General features: G+C 41.6%; 1 protein-coding gene across 2 annotated transcripts in view; it reads left to right on the forward strand.

The window, feature by feature from the left end:
• Positions 1–19690, forward strand: part of SLC8A1 (solute carrier family 8 member A1) — a 317474-nt gene that overhangs the window by 253932 nt on the left and 43852 nt on the right. For both annotated transcript variants that reach the window (XM_023516660.1, XM_012808814.2), the window contains exons 4-6: positions 1145–1162; positions 10538–10668; positions 14594–14693. In XM_023516660.1, the coding sequence (XP_023372428.1) occupies positions 1145–1162; positions 10538–10668; positions 14594–14693 (249 nt within the window). The remainder of the gene's footprint in view (positions 1–1144; positions 1163–10537; positions 10669–14593; positions 14694–19690) is intronic.

The raw sequence follows: 19690 nt of genomic DNA on the forward strand, positions 1-19690 counted from the left end.
CAGTTTCATGGAATTATGTGTCCACAAGAGGGATTCCGATTATCTAATGATACGCGCAAGTCACAAATAAGGACACAAATAAGCATTAATTCCTGGGACTATTAAATGTGAAGGATTTAAAAAACATCAATTTTTGGTGACCAAAAATTATCCAAAGAGAACGTTCCAAGAGAAAGATTTACCACGGCCAAAGTCCCCTTCCATACAAGGCAGCCAAAATAGAATTCCCAGGATGTGTCATCAGCTCGCACTGAATCAAATGTACAATACCCAAGATCCCGGGTGATTTAAGACTTCCACATGTTGGAGTGAATAAATCAGGGCAATATTTAGAGAGGAAGACTCACTTAAATCAAGTTAAGAATTAATTTCATACAGTGTTTTTACTGCCTCTGGCACACTAGGTAAATACGCTATGTGTAAACATACATAGTGAAATGTCTCATTAAATATAAAGAAATGAGCTAGATGGTTACACGTATGTGTATGTACTCAATCACGCACATTTGCAGAAATACCTGTTGGAGTTGCTGATTTTGAAATATTCCCAATGCCACATTTCCTTGGGGTGCACCAATTCTTGTAGCAGCGGCTCCCTACCGCTCTAACCAGATCCGCCTGGATTTCTTTCTGCTGATATTCCTCTTACTTTCATTATTCATCTGGTCTCTTATTCTGTGTTTGTCTTTGTCTGTTTCCTTCACAGCCCTGTTATTGAATGAGCTTGGTAAGCATTTCATTTCTTGCATTTCCTTTCCATTTCTCTAGGTTATTTTCCATTCTGTCAGGTGACACAGTGGCTCTCTGCCTTTTATATCTATTGATTGGCCAGCACAATTGTTGTGGAGGCCCATTGGCCTCATTTTTGTTAAGGTCAAACAGTTTATATTAAATTTTGAATTTGGTATAACCTTTTCAAATATCAGTGCTTTCTCAGGTATGCACAAGGGTGCTTTGTGCACTAAATCCCATAATCTTAAAAGAACGATTAGAGATTCAGTCATGAATGGATATGCTTCCCTGTTCTTCTTAACTGTGAATAGAACTGGGCAAGCTTTTGTACCTGGGGTGGGTAGCTGATGTCACTGGTATTTGTTAGAGTGTAAGTTAAATTATAACAATTATTTTTCTTTTTCTTTTTTAGGTGGCTTCACAATAACAGGTATGAATTTTTAAAGTCTAATGCTAATTTTAGTTTTGCTGTCTGTTCTCACTCACCATATGTTGGTACATACTTAAAAGTCATTTCTCATTTTTATTTGCTTTTAATGAAGGAAAATGCCTGTATGGTAAGACAGTTTTTGAAATTTTTTCCTTATTTCTCCCCAAATATCCCGCAAAATCAACCCAAATGCACATCTTACATAATCTGCATGAATATTTAACTTCAGCAATGGTGTGTTCTTGCTGGTTTTACGCATTTAACATTTTACAAATTAACAGTATGTGTGTTGTGTTTATTAGTAAGCAATTCATGTGGAGAAACTGTAACTGTTCACATTTTAACACTGGTCAATTTACGAATGTTGATATGACACCGATGATGTTCAGTACCCTGATAGATGCTCCAAAGAGTACCAGAGTAAATAAGACACAGTTCCTGGCTGAACCACAGGAACTACCATCCAAAACTGCTCTATGGCCCAAGCTCAGGATCCTAGTAATAGATAATGCCACATTGGGGGAGGACAGACAAGTCCCCACCCACTCATCCCTCCATGGTAGTCCAAGCCCTTTTTGGAGACTTAGTTTAGTATTAATACCATGGTAATCAGTAATATTTCTGCCACTTGAAGTGCATTTCATTATGCTCTATAAAAACTCAAGATGCCAATAAAATAATTTAAAACCCTTAAATTCAGAATGGTACTCAGCTTGCGTTGATTAGAGTTGTGTTATTTAGCACAACTCTAAACCTATTTTCTTGTGGACAATGAATGAAGATACTTTCTTACAGCACCCTCTTTAACCATGTATGTCTCCTCACCTTTTCAGAGTCATGTGTGCAGGTTTAGACAGGGGAAGAAACATTCAAACAGTTGCTCTGATTTGCCTGAGCTGTAGATGGAAGATGTCTCCAATGGCCTCCATTCTAGGCCACCATAGAGCATTTTCCAATATATTATGCAAAGATCAAAATTTTCCAATATATTGTACAGATATATTTTAAAGTCGATATCTGAACAAAAATATCTAGAGGAAAATATTTCTAAAATTCTAATAGGGAAAATACCATGGCAGGAGTTGGGGATAACTTAAACCCGTTAGTGTAAACTCACGAACAAATAGTTCCAACATAATTCCATCCAACGTGGAATGTTCTAAATATGGTCAGTTTCACATGGGCCGTTGCTTTCTACTGCTCCTCTCTAGACACAACATTTAATGACAAAATGATGAATAGACTCTCAGAGACACAGAAATTGAAAAAGACAAAAATGTTAAAGTCCTCAATCAAACAAATCCAATCAGATCGGATTTTCAAAATCTGATCTATCTGAAGCTTTCTCGGATCTTATCTGCCCAATTCTGCACCACATCATGGAAGATTATTTTTTAGTACAGGTGCATGCAAGAATTTACATTTTTAAAAAAACTTTTAACTTCTTTTTTTCATTCCGTCCTTTTAACTCATCGAAGTCTTATTATGAAATTCTGATTCTGTCACCCAAGGATCAATAAGTTATCCTTGAGCGATTTCAGAAAGGTTGAAACTTGGCAAGCCAGCCTTTATGACTTCATTGAGGTCATTATTAATTTAAAGTCAACTATTATAGGAATAGTATACTACCTAGCAGCACCTTCAGTACTGTGCAGCCTGATAATGAAACCTTAACAAAAAGGCATTTGTGGGTAGAATGCTCTATTAACATGTACCAATGGGTTTGCTATCTTTCTATTTTTGTTATCACTGCATATGTCCGGATTTTGTTTTTAAGGCCTTCCTTCTTTCTTCCCTTTTATTATCTCAGATAATGGGATCCTAGTTTTCTTTTCACAGAAATTCTTCATATCCAGTTTTGTAGTATCCAACTAGTCATGTGCCACATTTCTGACCTTGGCTATATATCTGGCTTCCAAGATGACAGAATCATTTCCTCCAAAGTTTCTATCATCTTGTGTAGTTCAAAGTTCTTCCTTACGGATGAAACTTTGATCTGAAATAGCAATTTTTCTATTGTTACCACCTCTTCCCAAGACTTGAAATTGATGTAGTTAGAAACAAGAGAATGTTCCAGAACTCTCTGGGGATTTCTACATTGGCCTGTCTATTTCTGCTTTCCTAAAAGCTGTCTCACTTTACTTAACCCTTCTCCTGAATCAGTCTACAATGCCCAGGATCTACTTCTACTGATGCCCCTGAGGAAAGTTCTAAAACTTAGGTCTGTACAGTGAAAGCATCTTTAAGCCCTAAAGAGCTTTCCTTTGAAGTCAGTTTGAGGCTTTGAAGTCAAGGCTTTGAGATGCAGGGGCAGCAGAGAAGAATTAACCTAGCCCTTGGACTACGCCTACAGCTTTTATTTACATGGACTTTTGCAGCTGAGTGTGAAAATCTAAATTTGAAGTAGAATATATGGAAATTGAAAAGCCATTTGATCCCCTGCCTAATACCAATATTTCAGAGATCTCATTAGTGATGGACATTAAGTTCTAAAGGTGCTTTCAGAACTTGCAAATCTTTATCTGCTGTTCCTAGACCTTGCCTCACTAAAAGGCCCTTTGGACCTATGATCTCATTTCCCCTTGACCTTCCAGTCATATGACATGATCACACCCTATATATTATAGCTCATTAAGAGTTTGTAAAAGATTTCTTATTCATTATATCATTTTATTACCAATTTTATGGAGTAAGACTTTATTGGTCTCACTTAGAAGGGAGAGGAAATAAAGGTTCAAAGAAATTAATCAGTCTAACCCAGATCACCCATCCAAGGACTCAGCCAGGCCCTCTGTTTTTAAGTCCATGGCCACAGGATGGTGATTGTACCACAACACTGTTCTATTTCCTCTCCTCAAGCCCCCTTTTTAAACTACATCATGAAAGTTCACACTGAACCCTTTTTCAAGCCAAAGCCCAGTGTATCTCATAAATGCCATCATTGTGGATTCTAGACAAATGAAAAATGAGGAGGACCCTGAAAGAAGGAAAATAAAGCATGTAAAAGTGGTCATTTTGGCTGGGTGCAGCAGCTTATGTACTTACAGGTACTTACAATTCTAGTACTTTTGGAGGCTGAGGCAGGAGGATCACTTGAGGCCAGAAGTTCCAGGCTGCAGTGAACAATGATCACACCACTGCACTCCAGCCCAGGTGATGAGGACTTACCTGTAAAAAAAAGCAAAATAAAATATGGCTATTTGAATAAATTAAGTATTGTAGCTCAATATGGAGAGGAAAAACTATGCTGGAGTCCCCAAATTTCTAAGACATGCAGCTAGAGTTATCTAATTAAATACAATTAATTAACAGTCAATATACCTCTTTCATATTACTCCTCCAATCATATTACATTCATCATCTAGTGGACTCAATAAAGCACATGGCTTTTTAAGGAATCCAAACCATAACGATTCTGAGAGTTGAAAACATAGGTTAGAGGAGCAAAGCCCCTTCAAGTTCAATTTCACTTTATAGTTGGGAAAAATGAGACTCAGAGAACAGAAAGAGGCTTTGACCAAATTTAGACATATGGCAGAGTTGGCACTGAGTCTCACGTCTCATGATTCCAAGGCCAGTAATGGGCAATTGAAGCTGGAAGTCAACTGAACTAGGAGTTCAGTGAAACCCTGGGCCTGGTTAATCCAAACAATTGTTGTGATGATGGCTTATCCGTGCAAAACCTGCAAGGGTATGTAGCCTTCTTCCCTTTAGACTGCCCAAAGAATAAATAAATGTAAGCAGTTCTCAGATGTTATGTTATTTGACCTGCAAACAAACCTATGCCATAGAACAGACACTATAATCCTCATTTTCCTTGTGGGCTTCTCCCTCTCAAGTTTCAATACATGTGGAAAAACTGGAGAAATAGCCCACTCAAGGTTTAATAGGTTCAAAACTGGGACACCTGTCACTACACCAAGGGCTTTCTGATGTTCCATGATGCATCGGGAAAAAGTAACTTACAGAACCTGGATACCCCCTTTCAGACACCTGAACAATTTGGCTGTACCTCCTACATAAGACATGGGGTTCAACAACATAGTGTGGTCTGGCTCATGGAACACCGGCCTCATCTCTGAGCAGTGACCCCCATGGTCACCTCCACCAGAGTTACCTTCTGTAACCTGTGTAGGGGTGACCTCTATTCGCTCAATCCCCCAACTAACATTGCTTGCGATGTGTGCCTCTGGGTGTGATGTTTACCGTGCTAATCCCACAAAGCTCTGACCGCAAACCAGTGCAATCCATTCTGCTGATTTTCTTCCTGTCCTTTTGCTAGGCCAACCTGTCTTCAGGAAAGTTCACGCTAGAGAACATCCGATTCCCTCTACTATAATCACCTTTTCAGGTACTCATTTCCTCACGCTCCTTGAAAAATCACAGCCTTCCAATATATCCTTTAGCTCTTAAAGACATTAGAGTTGTGCATTTTCGCTTTGTCTCCTCTAAAACATTGTTAATAATGCTGCGGCTTCTCCGGCAGCTGGGGGTGCGGTGTGGCGGACTGCAGCAAACGTAACCACATCGGGGCAGAACAGGAGGCACTTGTGGAAGGGAGGGGGGCCGCATGGACCTAAAGAGAAAATCCACCCAATGGCTTCTCCCTCTCACATTTCAGTACATTCCAGATTTCTTGCAAATGTATCGTCTCACACATGAATTTGTCATCTCATGTATAATGAAGTTTCTTTAAAAGTTGAGCTTCCTTTCTCCTGAAGCCTGCACATCCCGCCTCTAAGAAACATGACGTTAACCAGAGATGCATAGGTCCGGGGGGTTCTCCATAGGCGAGATAAAGGACCATTGACAGGGTGACTAGAGGAGTACACAGCTATCCCGGATCTACTGTAAGTCAAGAGTCTGCTGTCATCTCCTGGCCCCACGTTTCTGGATGAGGACAAGGCTACTTTCTCTTTAATCCTACTGCCCATCCCTGGCCATGGCAGCCAGAACACTTCTGCCTGACCCAGTAGAACTTCCCTCATCCTCACACCTACTACCCCTGTTCAATAATCATGATACTTGGGCCTGACTCTAGAGTTGTTCCTGAATATTCCTCATAGAAACAAAAGTGCCAGTTGAGGCTCCGATCAGAGCGGTCACCCAGGCGCCAAACTGTCTAGGAGATCTTGGCTTTCAGATTTGTCAGCACAGTTCCCACTGAAGGATCAAAGAATCTTGAGCAAACTGTCCCACCGCTGGCCCCAGACCCTTTTGTCTGGATTAAAAAATGGTGACTGCATTAAAGAATACCAGCAGAAGCTCCTTAGGTACAGATCTCAATAATGAGATAGCCCTGTGGGTCGCATTGTTTTCTAATGCGAGTTCCCACTCTCAGCCCTTCGTCTCTGACAGAGATGCTGCTTTAACCTGCAGCCTGACCCAGACAGCAATAGAAACAGCGTCTTCAAGATTCTATTTTTCCCAGACTCCCGGTACCTTTTAGCTTTTATCATTTGTTGCTGGTTGAAACATCAATTACTCAGGAGAAGAGAGACTGCCCACTAGAGGTTTTCTCACAGGATTGTTTTATGTCCTGTCAATACGGATTTGAACAGTGGCTGTTAATTATGCATTTGATCTTTAAGATGCTCTGCTTGGTTAAGACTATGATGTTACATAATTTTGTTTCAAACTTCTCGCTAAAATATTGTGAGGTTTAAAAGTATACACACACATACGGGCACACACGTAGAGAGAGAAATCTATCTGAGAAATAAAACTAAAACAACGGGTTGTCACTCTATGTAAGGAAATAAAAGTGACCTCAGCCATAGTAAAATGATCTACTTTTGACACAATGCTCACAGTGAAAAGAAAATAAATAGTAGATGGTCAACATTTTATTTCCCTATTCAGTACAATGTGTCCAAAGAGAGGACACTCAAATATACATATATATACACTCAGCTCTCATTTTCAGCAGTATAAAAAATCTAGATCACAAATGCTAATTCGTCAATATCATTGTAACGCAATTACAGGATCTGTCCAGCTACCATCTCTCAGTTACATTTAAGTTCCTGGTATTAACTAAGTAAAAATAGCCCTGCCCCTCTTGCGACTCTGTGCATTGTACTTTGGCATCTCTCAGCCTGGAACACACCTGTTCACCCCACCACCTGCTAACCATCCTCACCTTCACCCTCACCCTGTGAGCTTTTATACATTCTGCAAGGCCCATTGCAAATAGCTCCTCCTTGCCGAAGCCTTCCCCTGCTTGCCCACGTGGAGTCAGTTGCTCCCCTCACCCTAGTCCCTCAGCCCTTGCCTTGTTGACTCTTGTCCCTCAGCCCTTGCCATGTTGCTGTTTATGTGCCTCTCTTGCCATTAGACCCCGTGTTCCCAGAAAGTGGAGCATGGCCGGAGAGGATGATGGCTCTGCTGACATGGCAAAGACAAGTGCTCAGTGAATAAATGATCCTTCTTTATGGATAGAGCAAATAAGGGGCTTTGCTAAGAGTGAGTTGGAGAGTCACACAACAAACACCAGGCACTTAGTACATTCCAAATGTTCTAACAGGCCCTAGGGCATGTGAGGGCAGTCCCAAGGACAAGGAGGCTTACTAGTCTTTCTCAGCAAGTTCACACAGTGGGCATTAGTATGTCAAGGTAATTTACTGAAACAAAATAAATAAATAAAATAAAAAGAGTAAAGGAGAGTGTCTATGTTCGATACACACGATGAAAATTAAGAAACCAATTTTAGGGTAGAGTGGTAGTTTCTAAATCCCTAATCATTAATCAGGAGATATCTAAGGCAAGAAGAGGAAAGGTTTTGAAAGCAGAATTTAACCAGAGGTTGATAACAAAGCTTTTCCAGATGGAAACACAAAAGGATAAATGTGTGATTAAGAAATTCAGGTCATTTTGGAGCAAGAGTGTAGTAAGTGACAGAAACAAGTTATCTTATTTTTATTTAGGATGGTGTGAAAGCTATTAAGATGGTGATATTTGTCTTTCATATACCTCCTTTATGACTTTTGCTTTGGTTGCATACCAACCATATTATTTATGTAATTGTTTTTGAAATTGCATCATATTTTTGCTTACTATATTCATTTTTAAAAGAAAACTTTTAAGACATGAACATAAGGAAAACTTGTACCATTTGTCAGAAAACAAGACTGAAAAATCTTTTAAATGGAGAAAAGTTACTCAATTCTATTAATAGCTAGATACTGTCAAATCCTTTATACCTAAGAACTTTATTCTCTATCTTAAAATAGTCGAAACCTTCCACTTCCGTTTATTTAATTCCATGTGCCAAAGCAATTTCATTTTGTGAAATTGTTAAACAATGCTACCACATCACCTTTCTTTCATAATTTCTCTATTCTTTTCTACCTAAATTGCCTTAAATCCCATTAAAAAAAAACTTATGATTTATAAGTAAGCTATGGAAAAGAAGGCTATAATAAATATGCTCTCCCAGTGGCTTTATAATTTAAATAGATATCCAAGTTGTAATATTTCTTCTTTTGAGAAAGTAATTCTTGTTTGATGTTAAGTCTTCAAGACTTCTTATATCCCCAGCAGCCAAAGCTCTGAACAAAGTCACTAATACACGGATCACTTGCCACAGTGAGAAGTATTATCCTGGGTTCAGGAATTAGGAGGCAGTGGTGATCAAAGTTTGAGTGATAAGGGCGCTGGATAAATGGGACTTCAAGTATCTCAGCCAGATACATTGACTAATTTCTACATTGACTACATAATTTCACAAGGACAAATTTTAGAGGCTCCAACCAGAAATGCTTTGACATCCTCTGGGTTATAACTTCCCAATTCCATTATTAAAAATATTGCCACTACTCGAGTTAATATTAATCTCCTTGCCCCTCTCATTTGGCTCTGCTAACACTCAGCAGCTTCTGGCCAGTCCATAATCATCTGTGCTTAGTGTTCATCTCATTTCCTTGGTGCCTGTAATCACTGGGGATAGAAAAGCAAATTTTAAAATAGACTTTTAGGAAGACACTATTCAACGCATACTAAAGAATTAATCCATATACTCCATTCTGCTTTTTTGTCAGTTCTGACACTAATTATGTAAAAGACTGCCAGTGCCTCTAGCTCATCTGCCCCCCTGCCTGTGCAGCGAGCAACTAGCCTAGGAACCATTCCCTACAACAACTGCTAAGGTACCAGACAAAGCCATCACAGCCCGGTCCCTCAGCAGAAAGGAAGCCAGGGGTCTTTGGAGGGCACAGGAGGTGTGGACTTCTGCAGAGCTGATGTCTAGAGGCAAAAGGCAGGAAGCCTGGGCAAGAAGTCCCTCCGTTTTGGATGGCTCTGCAGTCACAAACTCTTATGACAGGCATCTGTGCAGAAGTCCTAGGGGTGAGGGAATTAGGGCTGAGGTCTTTCCACACCACTGATACTGTTTCCTTAGAAATGATGTTCATAGCACTTGGCTCTGGGAGGAAGCAGTCTGTCTCGTTCCAGCGTCCTGGGCCTGAAGGATAAGGGTAATTGCAGGGCTAGTGTTTGTCCTCATGTGCGTGGCCTTTTCAGTCTGGGACTCAGCCTAATGACCTTCACGCAGAGAGAGCCAACTGTGAGCTTCCCCTCATTAATGGACTTTTGGATCCGTTAACATTTTCTCAGCACCCACCAGCCTCTCCTGGAGCGCGAGCTACATGGTAGGTCTGGAAATAATCATGCTCACGTGGTGAGTGAGTGTGAACTCTCCAGAGGACTCACCCTCGCCCCCACTGTTTACTTTAAGATTAACATGGTCAAGGTTTCCCGAACATTACTGGGCTGTGCACCAGAGAGAGGAAGCATTGGAGCCCAAGCATCTTACAGAAACGTGGAATGGATGTTTTGCTGCTTCACTTGCAGGGAGGGCTCTCGGCAAGTGAGAGGCTAAGATCAAGAATTCCCGTTTCCATTTTTTTGGTCGTGGGGCATTTTCTGTTGTCCTTAGGAAATGGAGAGGAAGAGGCCAAACTCTTCTCCCCTTCAGGGTCACTCTGGCATTTTTAATTGTGTTCCCCTTTGGCCCTGTGCTGAAGAAATGTGTACAAACAGCCAGCAGAGTCCTCCTTGCAGGGCCAGATGGGGGATTCCTCTGACACGATGTGCAGGCAGGGTCTTTCTCAGTCCTGGGCACTGGCCATTACTTCTCTTCAACTACTTTTGCATGAGCTTGGGTCTGGGGGCATTGTAATCACCTGCTGTCACAGTGACATGCTGCATACAGTGACAAGAGTCTGTCCAGTTCTCCCCTCCAGCCTCACGATCTCCCCCAAGGGACTTTTAGTAGGTCATTGGGGCTTCCTGCCTCCTTGGTTTCCTTGTGGCAAGATCTAGGGATTTCCAAATAAAACAGTGCGTTGCTCACTCTCTTGCCTTTCCCTTTCACAGAGGAGTATGATGACAAGCAGCCACTGACCAGCAAAGAGGAAGAGGAGAGACGCATCGCCGAGATGGGGCGCCCCATCCTGGGAGAGCACACCAAGCTGGAAGTGATCATTGAGGAATCCTATGAATTCAAGGTATACCCAACAGCATCGCCCACCTGGGAGCCAGGCCCACCTTGGGCCAAAACTGTTTATAGTGTGGGGCTAAGGTGTAAGATCCCCTTGGTAAGAGAGGCAGACGTAACTTCAGGAATGCACTTATTAATGGAGAGGCCTTCAGAGACAAATCGGACCTATAGAGTTAGTAGGGAACAAACAGGTCTCGTAAACTAAACAGCATCAGATCCGGGACCCAGCAAGAGGCATCTGTCCCTGCACGAGGTCAGAGGTGTCCCGAAAGTATGCCACTACCCGAGGGGATAACACAGGAGATGCAAAGATGCATCCAGGAGATTGTTATGTATAAAAGAAACCAGGCTCTATGTGAAAAAGGTAATAAGTCTGCCAGAAGCAAAGCATTCACCCTGCTGAAAATTAGGACTCTTCTGTCTGGAGGAGGGGCTGGCAATCTCTCTCTAGGGCATCCCATTGGTGAACTGACCTGCCTTAAACCAGAGAGTTTATAGTTGAGCTGATAAAACTGGATTCCCAATTCTCTAGATAACGAAAGTCATCATTTTTTCTGGAAGTTGAATACCTGGGCCTTGGGGTAGAGCTCAAGACTTTGAGGTGAAACTTCCTATGGGACCTTAGCTGCCCCCTCGGCCCCTACCCCCCACCCCCTCTCGGCCACACAGTCCTGATGTCTGTGAAGGCAGGGAGCAGAGCCACACCCCAGTTCTGCGGCGGGACGTGGAAAGTGCATCCCTTCTCCTGCTTTCTAGAATTACAAACCCAGAGCACAGCAGTGTTTTCCCAACTTACTTTTCCCTAAAGCTGACTCTGCTCCTGTTTGAAAAACTAGAAGGAAGATTCCAAAAGAGAGAACCAGGCCACTGACTCAAAAAAACCTCAGTATTTTATCTGCATTTTGTAATAATAGTGGCTCATTAATTATCTTTTAATTTAGTTCACAAATTGAGGTGCCTGATAAGAGGCAGGTAGAAAGCAAAATGTCTTTGCAATGGGAGCGGAATTTTTAAAAGATAAAAATGCAATTAAACTGTCCCTTTCAGGCCCTGAGAATCTGATAATGCTGCCTTTGACTCTTTCCCACGGAAAGAGAGTGCAGGGATAGACCCTGAAACCAAAGCTTTCAAGGGAGCTCCTGACTTCGAGACCCCACATGTAGTGTGATATGGAATCTGGCTTGTTGCACTACCATAACTGGATCACGCACACGTTCCCTGTAATTCCAGATGGGCAGGAATCTCAGATTGTCCATTTCTGTGAACCAGTCTGTTTATCTTTGGTTCAGGGGTGTCCAGCCTCACTCTTCCTCTTTTTATTTGGAATTCAAGAGCCTGGTGCCTCTTGCTACAACAAAGATTCCATTAATAGGAGTTGGCATCTGCAAAGCAAGCTTTCCCTCCTCCCTTCCCAGGGTTCTCCTGGGTAGTGGTGTGTTCTTCACCCTTATGGAATAATCCAGAAACTTCTCTTTCCACGTCCCCTTAATAGGCAGAGAAACCATAATGACATCTTTCAAGAAGTATTGAGTTAGGAAAGTGTGAGTTAGCTCACACTTCCAGACTGCAAAGCTTTCCTAGATCCAAAACTCTAGTAACCAGTCCAATGATCTGAACATGTGAAAGTCCCCCATTTTCTTTACAGAAATCCAGATGTTTGGGGTACTTACCCCTTACAATAGCTTCTATAGACTATTTCTTCTCATTGCCTTGAAGTTCATCAGCACACTTGCTGTTAACAGCTAAGGGGCACCCTTGGGGACTTGTTTCCCAAGGGCCCTCAAGTCTCAATTTTGATTTTATATAGTTTGTCCCAGAAATTTCTTTTTCGAGAATATATTTATTTTAAAGAACTTGTTCAAAGTCCCCAGAACTGCATTTGAAACCCAAGCCTGGGTGACACTTCACGATGTTCCCCTCTATTTTGGCCACTGAGTTCTCGCTTACTGGGTTGTGACTGAGGACAATGCTTTACTCACACCTACGGCTAAGAGTGAGGCTTTGCAATCTCTTGAAAGTCTAGAGCAGTGAGGAGCTGATCGTTGGCATTTAAGAACCCTCCAGGAAATACAGCAATGTCTGAGTTTAGGTGTCTAAACTTCCAATTCATCTTCAATTCACTCTGCATTCTCCCACAGGTCAAGAAAGGATTCATATGTGAATCAAGTCCTAGGAACAACCCTGGCTCTCCCACAGTACCCCAGAGTTAACATCAACTAATGTTTAAAATCGACCTTAAGTTTTTATGCATATAAATAAATGTTTATGTTTTCCTAAAAATTTGTTCGTTAGCTTATATTTTTTGAGGAAAGTCCTTGTTCAACTATTTATCTGTTCAGCTGTTTATCTCCCTGGTGATAGAGTTCTTTCTGAGTTGGCTTCAGCATGAGAGAGAGTCCCCCTTTGGAAAGAGCTGTCCTAAGTTTCCATTACATTAGGAAACACTGAGGTCATTTCTTGCTACGTTCCACACAAGCCCTTTGAATTTGTATCAACCATGATGCTCAGACTGCTTGATGAGATGCAGCTAAGTCAAGAGAGGAAAGGCAGATGTTTGTCATGTGCTTCAAGTTACGACGGCCAAGAGCAGAGACTGCTAGAGCTTTTATCGGGGGCACCAGCAGTTCTAGACAGAAGGCTAGAAGCTGAAAGGTCACCACCCTAAGGACAGACAATCCAGCCAAGAATAATGTTTAAAATACAGAATGAGCCAGTTGGAGATGGGCCATTTCATGTTTGTTCTCTTCTCAATGTTTCAAGTCGGGTCTAATGACTCTTCTTAAGCTAACATGCTTGATATTATGATCTGGTTTTGGCCTTTCCTACAAGCCCCACAAGTTGCGTTTCCCTTACTCCCAGCTCACTGATAATGTGCTCTCTCTCTCAAACTATAGTCAGTTTAGGTACACTGCATTAAACATGTACAGATTTGATCTAAGACAAATAATACGTGTTTTCTGCCTCTTTGCAATTAGTGGAAATACGAGGATGCTCTGACAGTAAGTGTGGACCTTTGGTAGACTAGCTGACGTGGTAGTTTCTCTGGGAGGAGCGACCTGGGTGTCTTGGACATGACCCCTTTCCCTGTAGTTGCCCTGATTTGTGGTAGTGCTTTGGGTGCATCTGCTTACTTAGTTTTCTTGCAAATGCTTGGCCACTTGTGCTGTTACATTAACTGAATTTAGAAAGCTAGAGAACGCTAATTGTACCAAGCAAATCGCTTTAAAAGTTCTAAGGAAAAATAAGGGGTACACACCACAGTACCAGTAAAACAGGGGAGATGCAGGGCACGGAAAATTGCAGGGTTCTGTAAACCGTAACAATGGATTTGTCTTGCCTGACCCGGTCTATTCTTGTTTGTAACACAAGTAGGGTAAGAGTGGGATTCTCTTCACAGCCAGCAGGCTGACCAAACTAGTAGCCAGAAAAAGTCTGGTGATGATGAGACAAGCAGCCATGAGACTCTGCTATCTGGCTGCATTTCACTGATAAACAAAACCCAAAAATAACAGCTTTTGGTTTCATAATCTGTCTGTTCCTTCGGGCTATTCACAGGTAGCGCTGAGCAGAACATACATTAATTCACTTGCAGACAGCACGCTACAGATAAAGGAAGTGGGGAAGGCTTTCAAGGACAATGGATGGGCTTTTGCAACATCTGCTGTTCTAAACACAGAGGCTATTCAGCGGCCCTTAGTCAGTGAAGGAGGCTTGGATTTGCTACAGAGAAGTTTCCATTTCAAAATGTTTCCAACTAAGAACCAGGCTTGTTTGCATAATCATAACAGTGTTTGATGTCAATACTGTTGTTCTGAGCCTAACATCTGCTACCCTTTCTATAACTCTGGGGTTTCAAAATCAACAAGGTCTTAGATTTCCCGAGGCCTTAACCAACCCGGCAGTTATTATATTATTCTTTTCAACCTTTCTAGAGTACTGTGGACAAACTCATTAAGAAGACAAACCTGGCCCTCGTGGTTGGGACAAACAGCTGGAGGGAACAGTTCATCGAAGCCATCACCGTCAGTGCGGGTGAGTGCCCTTCTCAGCGTGTCGCAAATTAAAACGGCCCAGTCCGAGCTCACTTTTCCTGCGGTGACTACTTGGTCTGTGGCAAAATAGCCAAGGGCCTCCGTGGTAAAACTGAAAAGGGAAATACACGCATGGATCGCATGCATGCACAGTTTGGAGACTAAATTAGACGTCTGGATGAAACAAATGTCTTCAAACATGGCATTTTTTTCTCCATCTACATGGCATCTTTCTCTCTGGAAATAGAAATGAAGATTTTAAAGCCTTTTGTGTCTCTAATTCACTGGCAGCCAATCACAAGGCTTCGTCTGGAAAATTCCCTGAAAGCAGCACAGAGTGGCCCCAGCGAAGGTCAGGAAGAAAGCAACAGAATCCGAGGAAGGCCAGGCAGACGTTAGGCATTTCCCCACCACCATCTGCATCGTTTTACACTTTCTTCAACAACATTTAACAAATAAGTGGCTGCACTGGCTCTAGAAATGGAAATAGAATCACATTCTGTTTCTTCCTGTGCACGCAGAATGTGGAGTTTTATTTAGGAAAATCCTACAAAATGAAGTGTTTTTCAAACTCAAGGAGTCCGAAACCTGGGGAAATTAAATATAGAAAGCAGTGTCCCCTTCCTGCATTGTCAACCCTTGTCAACTCCCTGTGCGATGGTGTAAAAACAGAGGAAAGTCCCTCTTAAAGATTCACAGGACCGACATTAGCTTGAGATGTTTTTCCCCGGTTCTCCGGTTCCATCGACACTGGTTCTTTCTCTGAACAATCCCTACAGGCTCCCCCGCTACACTTTACAGCTAGTGCGCAAACTAGAGTTTTGTAAATACACAGTGATTCCCAAGCTGTAAAATATGGAAACAGCGTCACTAGCAGGGGCCATGACTTCTAATGCAACTCCCTCTTTCCAATCTGCTACAGGATAATTTCACAGATTTCCCAAGCACTGTGGGAGCAGAGGGTGATAAAAAATTTTATGCCTGTTTATTATTAGTGCCGTTTATGATCCTGCTTTGATTTCTTGAATTTGAGTATACAGTGAGAATTTATGAACATTAAATGGTTGGTAACTACTTAGGGGAGTAGAGCTGGAATCTACACTTAAGTTCTAATGAGAGAGAGGAAACACCCTCTTTATGTCTTATACATCGTACTTTTCTATAAATCTAAGATTAGCATCTGAGGCATGAGCTCTACTCCCTCTTAACAGGGAGAAGAACAAGCAGATGAACATAGCTTAAATGAGACACTGCTGATGCAGCCAGTCGTAGAAAACATTTAAAATGAACAAATTATTTTATGGACTTTGAGATATCCAAATTGAAACATTAAAAGCAACATTAGCCTTACAGAGAACCACTCCTAATAGTTGCTAGGTTTTCTTTAGCTGCAGATACATGAGCATTTGTGTTATGGCCAAAGGCTGCTCATTATTCATCCATTTTTCTACGTACGTCATTGCTCTGGACACAAAAATAAATGACGGTAAATGAAACAAATACCCCTGCCCAAGTGGAGCTTACAGTCAAATGGAGGACACAGTAAATAAGAGAAATGAATTAAAATAAAGCGTCTACATGATTGTCAGCTCGACATGGAAAATATTTGGCTGTGGAGGAAGGCAGGAAGTAGGTGGAGAGGCTGCAGTTTCAGATGGATGGTCCAGATGACCCCATCAATAGATGCCTTAAGGCCAAATTTGCTTTTCTAGCAGTGGAATGGTTTGGGGTGCATTCATTCACGTATTTTTATAACTCTCAAAGATGCTGGAGCTATTTCATGCCCAGTCTATGGTAATGGAAAAGAGCCTTTTTAAACAGGGAGCGAGATTATGCCACCCACAAGGCCAAAGTCATTTGATTTGATTTAGTTTTGGTGAGACCAGGAATACAGAGAAACAATTATAAACATGGTAAGAGTGCCCTACTTGAACACGATGGATTTTAGTTTGCAAACACTTTCCCATATTGTGCTGAATTAAATCCTTTTCTATTATGATTGTTCTCATCTTATTGAGGAAAAATCTGGGTCTCAGGGAGGCAACAGGACTTTGGAGGGTAGCTCAGAGCCCTCATCTACTGAATTCTAGTCCAACGTGCCCTTAAGAGAAAGAGAAATTGCTAAGAGAGGAAAATTTCTCCCCACCTGTGTGTCTCATGGACAGTGTCCAGCCTTGTCGAGACTTCTGGTATCATATTGTCATCATTTTGAAATAGGACTAACTCCTGCTTAAACGTCAAAGAGCTGTTAATAAGTGAAGTGCAAAACCTCTCAAGTGTTACTATTTTCCAGGCAATATATTGTGCTTATGTTTCTAAATGACTGCTTGGGAATAAGGCACAGTTGCTCAGGAATTTGCAGGCTCCTAGGCGAATTGGCCTTATTTACAATTTGGAGAGACAACACATCAGAAAAGAAAACCCATGTGTTAAAGGCACCAAATTAGACTAAATTACATGAAAGGCAGTTTTAAAAGCTCCATATTTGTCATTACGATTAAATTTAAGTGTCTAAAGAATGTTAATATTCTTAGGTTGTTAAATGGACAATAAAATTTACAAAGCAGCATTTATTGAAGGCTAACTTTCATTGGATTTTAAAATTTCATGGCTAAATGCTTGAGAATCAGAAAGATTTGCCTAATTAAAAATATTAAATTGCTTTTAAAGGGCTCAACTGAGAGTTTTTTCCTACGCAATTTTCTGTACAATATTGATTCTATGTACCTTGCTAAACCAAAATAATAATTTTGTAAACAGGATCCCGCATCTCTTTCTCACTAACCAGTTTCAAAGTTTCAACCCCCCTGGCAGCCTTTTAGCTCCTCTGTTTCTCCTACTTTTCAGAGCTCAGTATCTGGGGCTCCTATGACCATAATGTTTTTTGCAAACTAAATTCTCATAGTTCAATATTTGAAGACTTAAAGTACTTATGAGAATCCAGAGATTAGGAAGGGATTAAACAGTCATGTCCCAGCGGTTGCCCTTCTGTTGCGTCCTGAGATGAATACCAGGAGCTGTGTATGCAGCAGTTTAACGACTGTCAAAAACTTGCACTACGAGTCTTGTACCCCCAGGTGCTTTTAAGATGGGTTAGCACATGCACTTCAAAATGAAGGTGCCCCACGGTGTCCAGTTTGAATGTCCCCTCAATTCCCTCTTCTTCCTAGTATCTCCAGAGAGGCAGGACAGTGAGTAGACATTGGGAACTTGTGTGCCGGCTGGGATACAAAGGACAACATGTGTATCAGAGAAGTGGGGCAAACACTGGCTGGATACAGAGGATCGGGAAGCCAGTGCCAGTTCCAAACCACCATATGGTTGTTCTTCACAACAGCCCTGAGCCCATGTGAGGTGAAGGAGAGAATAATTGTAAGGCTGAGTGACTAGCTGGCAGGGTGACTCTAGGCAGATCATTGCACTGTGGCAATTTAGTTGTTCATACACAAAGTGGAGATAACTGCGCTTCACTCATGGAGTTGCTGCAAGGATTAATTAAAACGATGTATGTTTTTATAAAGACCATCTGTACATTTGGCTACCAAAATTGATTTGAGAGGCAAATCTACTGAGATTCTACAATAAAATAGAACCAAACTTTGTTCAGATGCCATTAATTCAATGTCGTTACTAAAACGGCTGAGTGAATAAAAACACACTGGCTGCACTTTTTCTTTCATAGTGAGTATCACACGTGCCATGTCTGGGATAAGAATACTGAGATTCAGAACAATGATGTTACTTGCTCAAGAAGCAAAACAGTAAGGGGCAGTGGCAAGGTCCAAATCAGCCCAAGATTTTCTCCAGTATGAAGGGGGCACTTGTTGGCTGTGTCTGGGATGTGAGTATACCAGACACACAGTCACACGCAAACACACAGGTAGAACATACACATGGATGAGGTGCAGACAGACAGGCATGCATGTGTGCAAACGTGTGAACATACAAAGGCACACAAACACACTCAAGGACAGACACGGAGACACACAAAGGCACCGGCACACAGAATGCGTGCAGATAGCAATGTGCACACTGTACGGCCGTTATTTGTTTGGATATTTGAGCTGCAGCTTGAAATAGGAAGGTTTTTTCCCCATAATATTTGTGAAGTCTCTTCATAGCCCAGTTCATTGTTCCTCGGGGAGGATAATCGTCAGTTCCCCAGAGAACAACAGCAAGTGTTTGTTGTCCTAGGCTCATCCCTGGGCTTCTCCTGCATACTAATTTGTAACATTCTTTGAAGAAAGTCTACACACTACCCTCTCCTTTACATTTTAAATACCCAGCACTAAAGATGTTGCTGATTTTTTTTTTTTTTTTTTTGCTTTTGATGTGGGTATTCATTTGCATGTCAGACGTAGCATCCATTTGCATCTTCATGATGAAAGAACACTCCAGAGTGACCAGAGAAAACCACCTTGTTGTCTTGGTTCTGTCTCTTCTCAACTGTATAACCTTGGCAAAGTATCTAACCTTTGTGAATTTTAATTTCATCATCAATAGAATGAAAGAGTTGGACTAGGCTGGCTTTAAGATACCATCCAACACTGAAATTTGGATGGTATCAAGGACCACTATGGTCCTACAGCATCCCTGGTTGTGTGCTTCATGGTCACCTGATCTTGGCGTGGAAAAGCATACCCCGCCCATGCACTGGCTTGTCTAAATAAAATATTCAGCCGAAAAAGCATATGCTCCACATCTATTTTCCTATAAGACAGCAATGAGAGGATAGTCAAAATATAGCCTCAGAGAAAAATAAGTGAAATGATGAAGATTTGTAAGGGTCTAGTTTTCTTCCTGTTCCATAATTGGACCTTAGGAGTGCTGGTGGAATCTTCCACAGTACAGGGGACGACATTCAACATGAGGCAGGCTGGTCTATGCAGGTGGCCTGTTCATACTCAATACAGGTCACAGTTAATTACAATGAGTCAACTTCAGCTGTGTAAAGAAGTGGACGGCATGGTCCGCCAATCATACTCGACCAGTATGGAG

Source organism: Otolemur garnettii, unplaced genomic scaffold (genome assembly GCF_000181295.1).
Source record: "Otolemur garnettii isolate 467f Iridium unplaced genomic scaffold, OtoGar3 scaffold00095, whole genome shotgun sequence".
Lineage (NCBI taxonomy): Eukaryota > Metazoa > Chordata > Mammalia > Primates > Galagidae > Otolemur > Otolemur garnettii.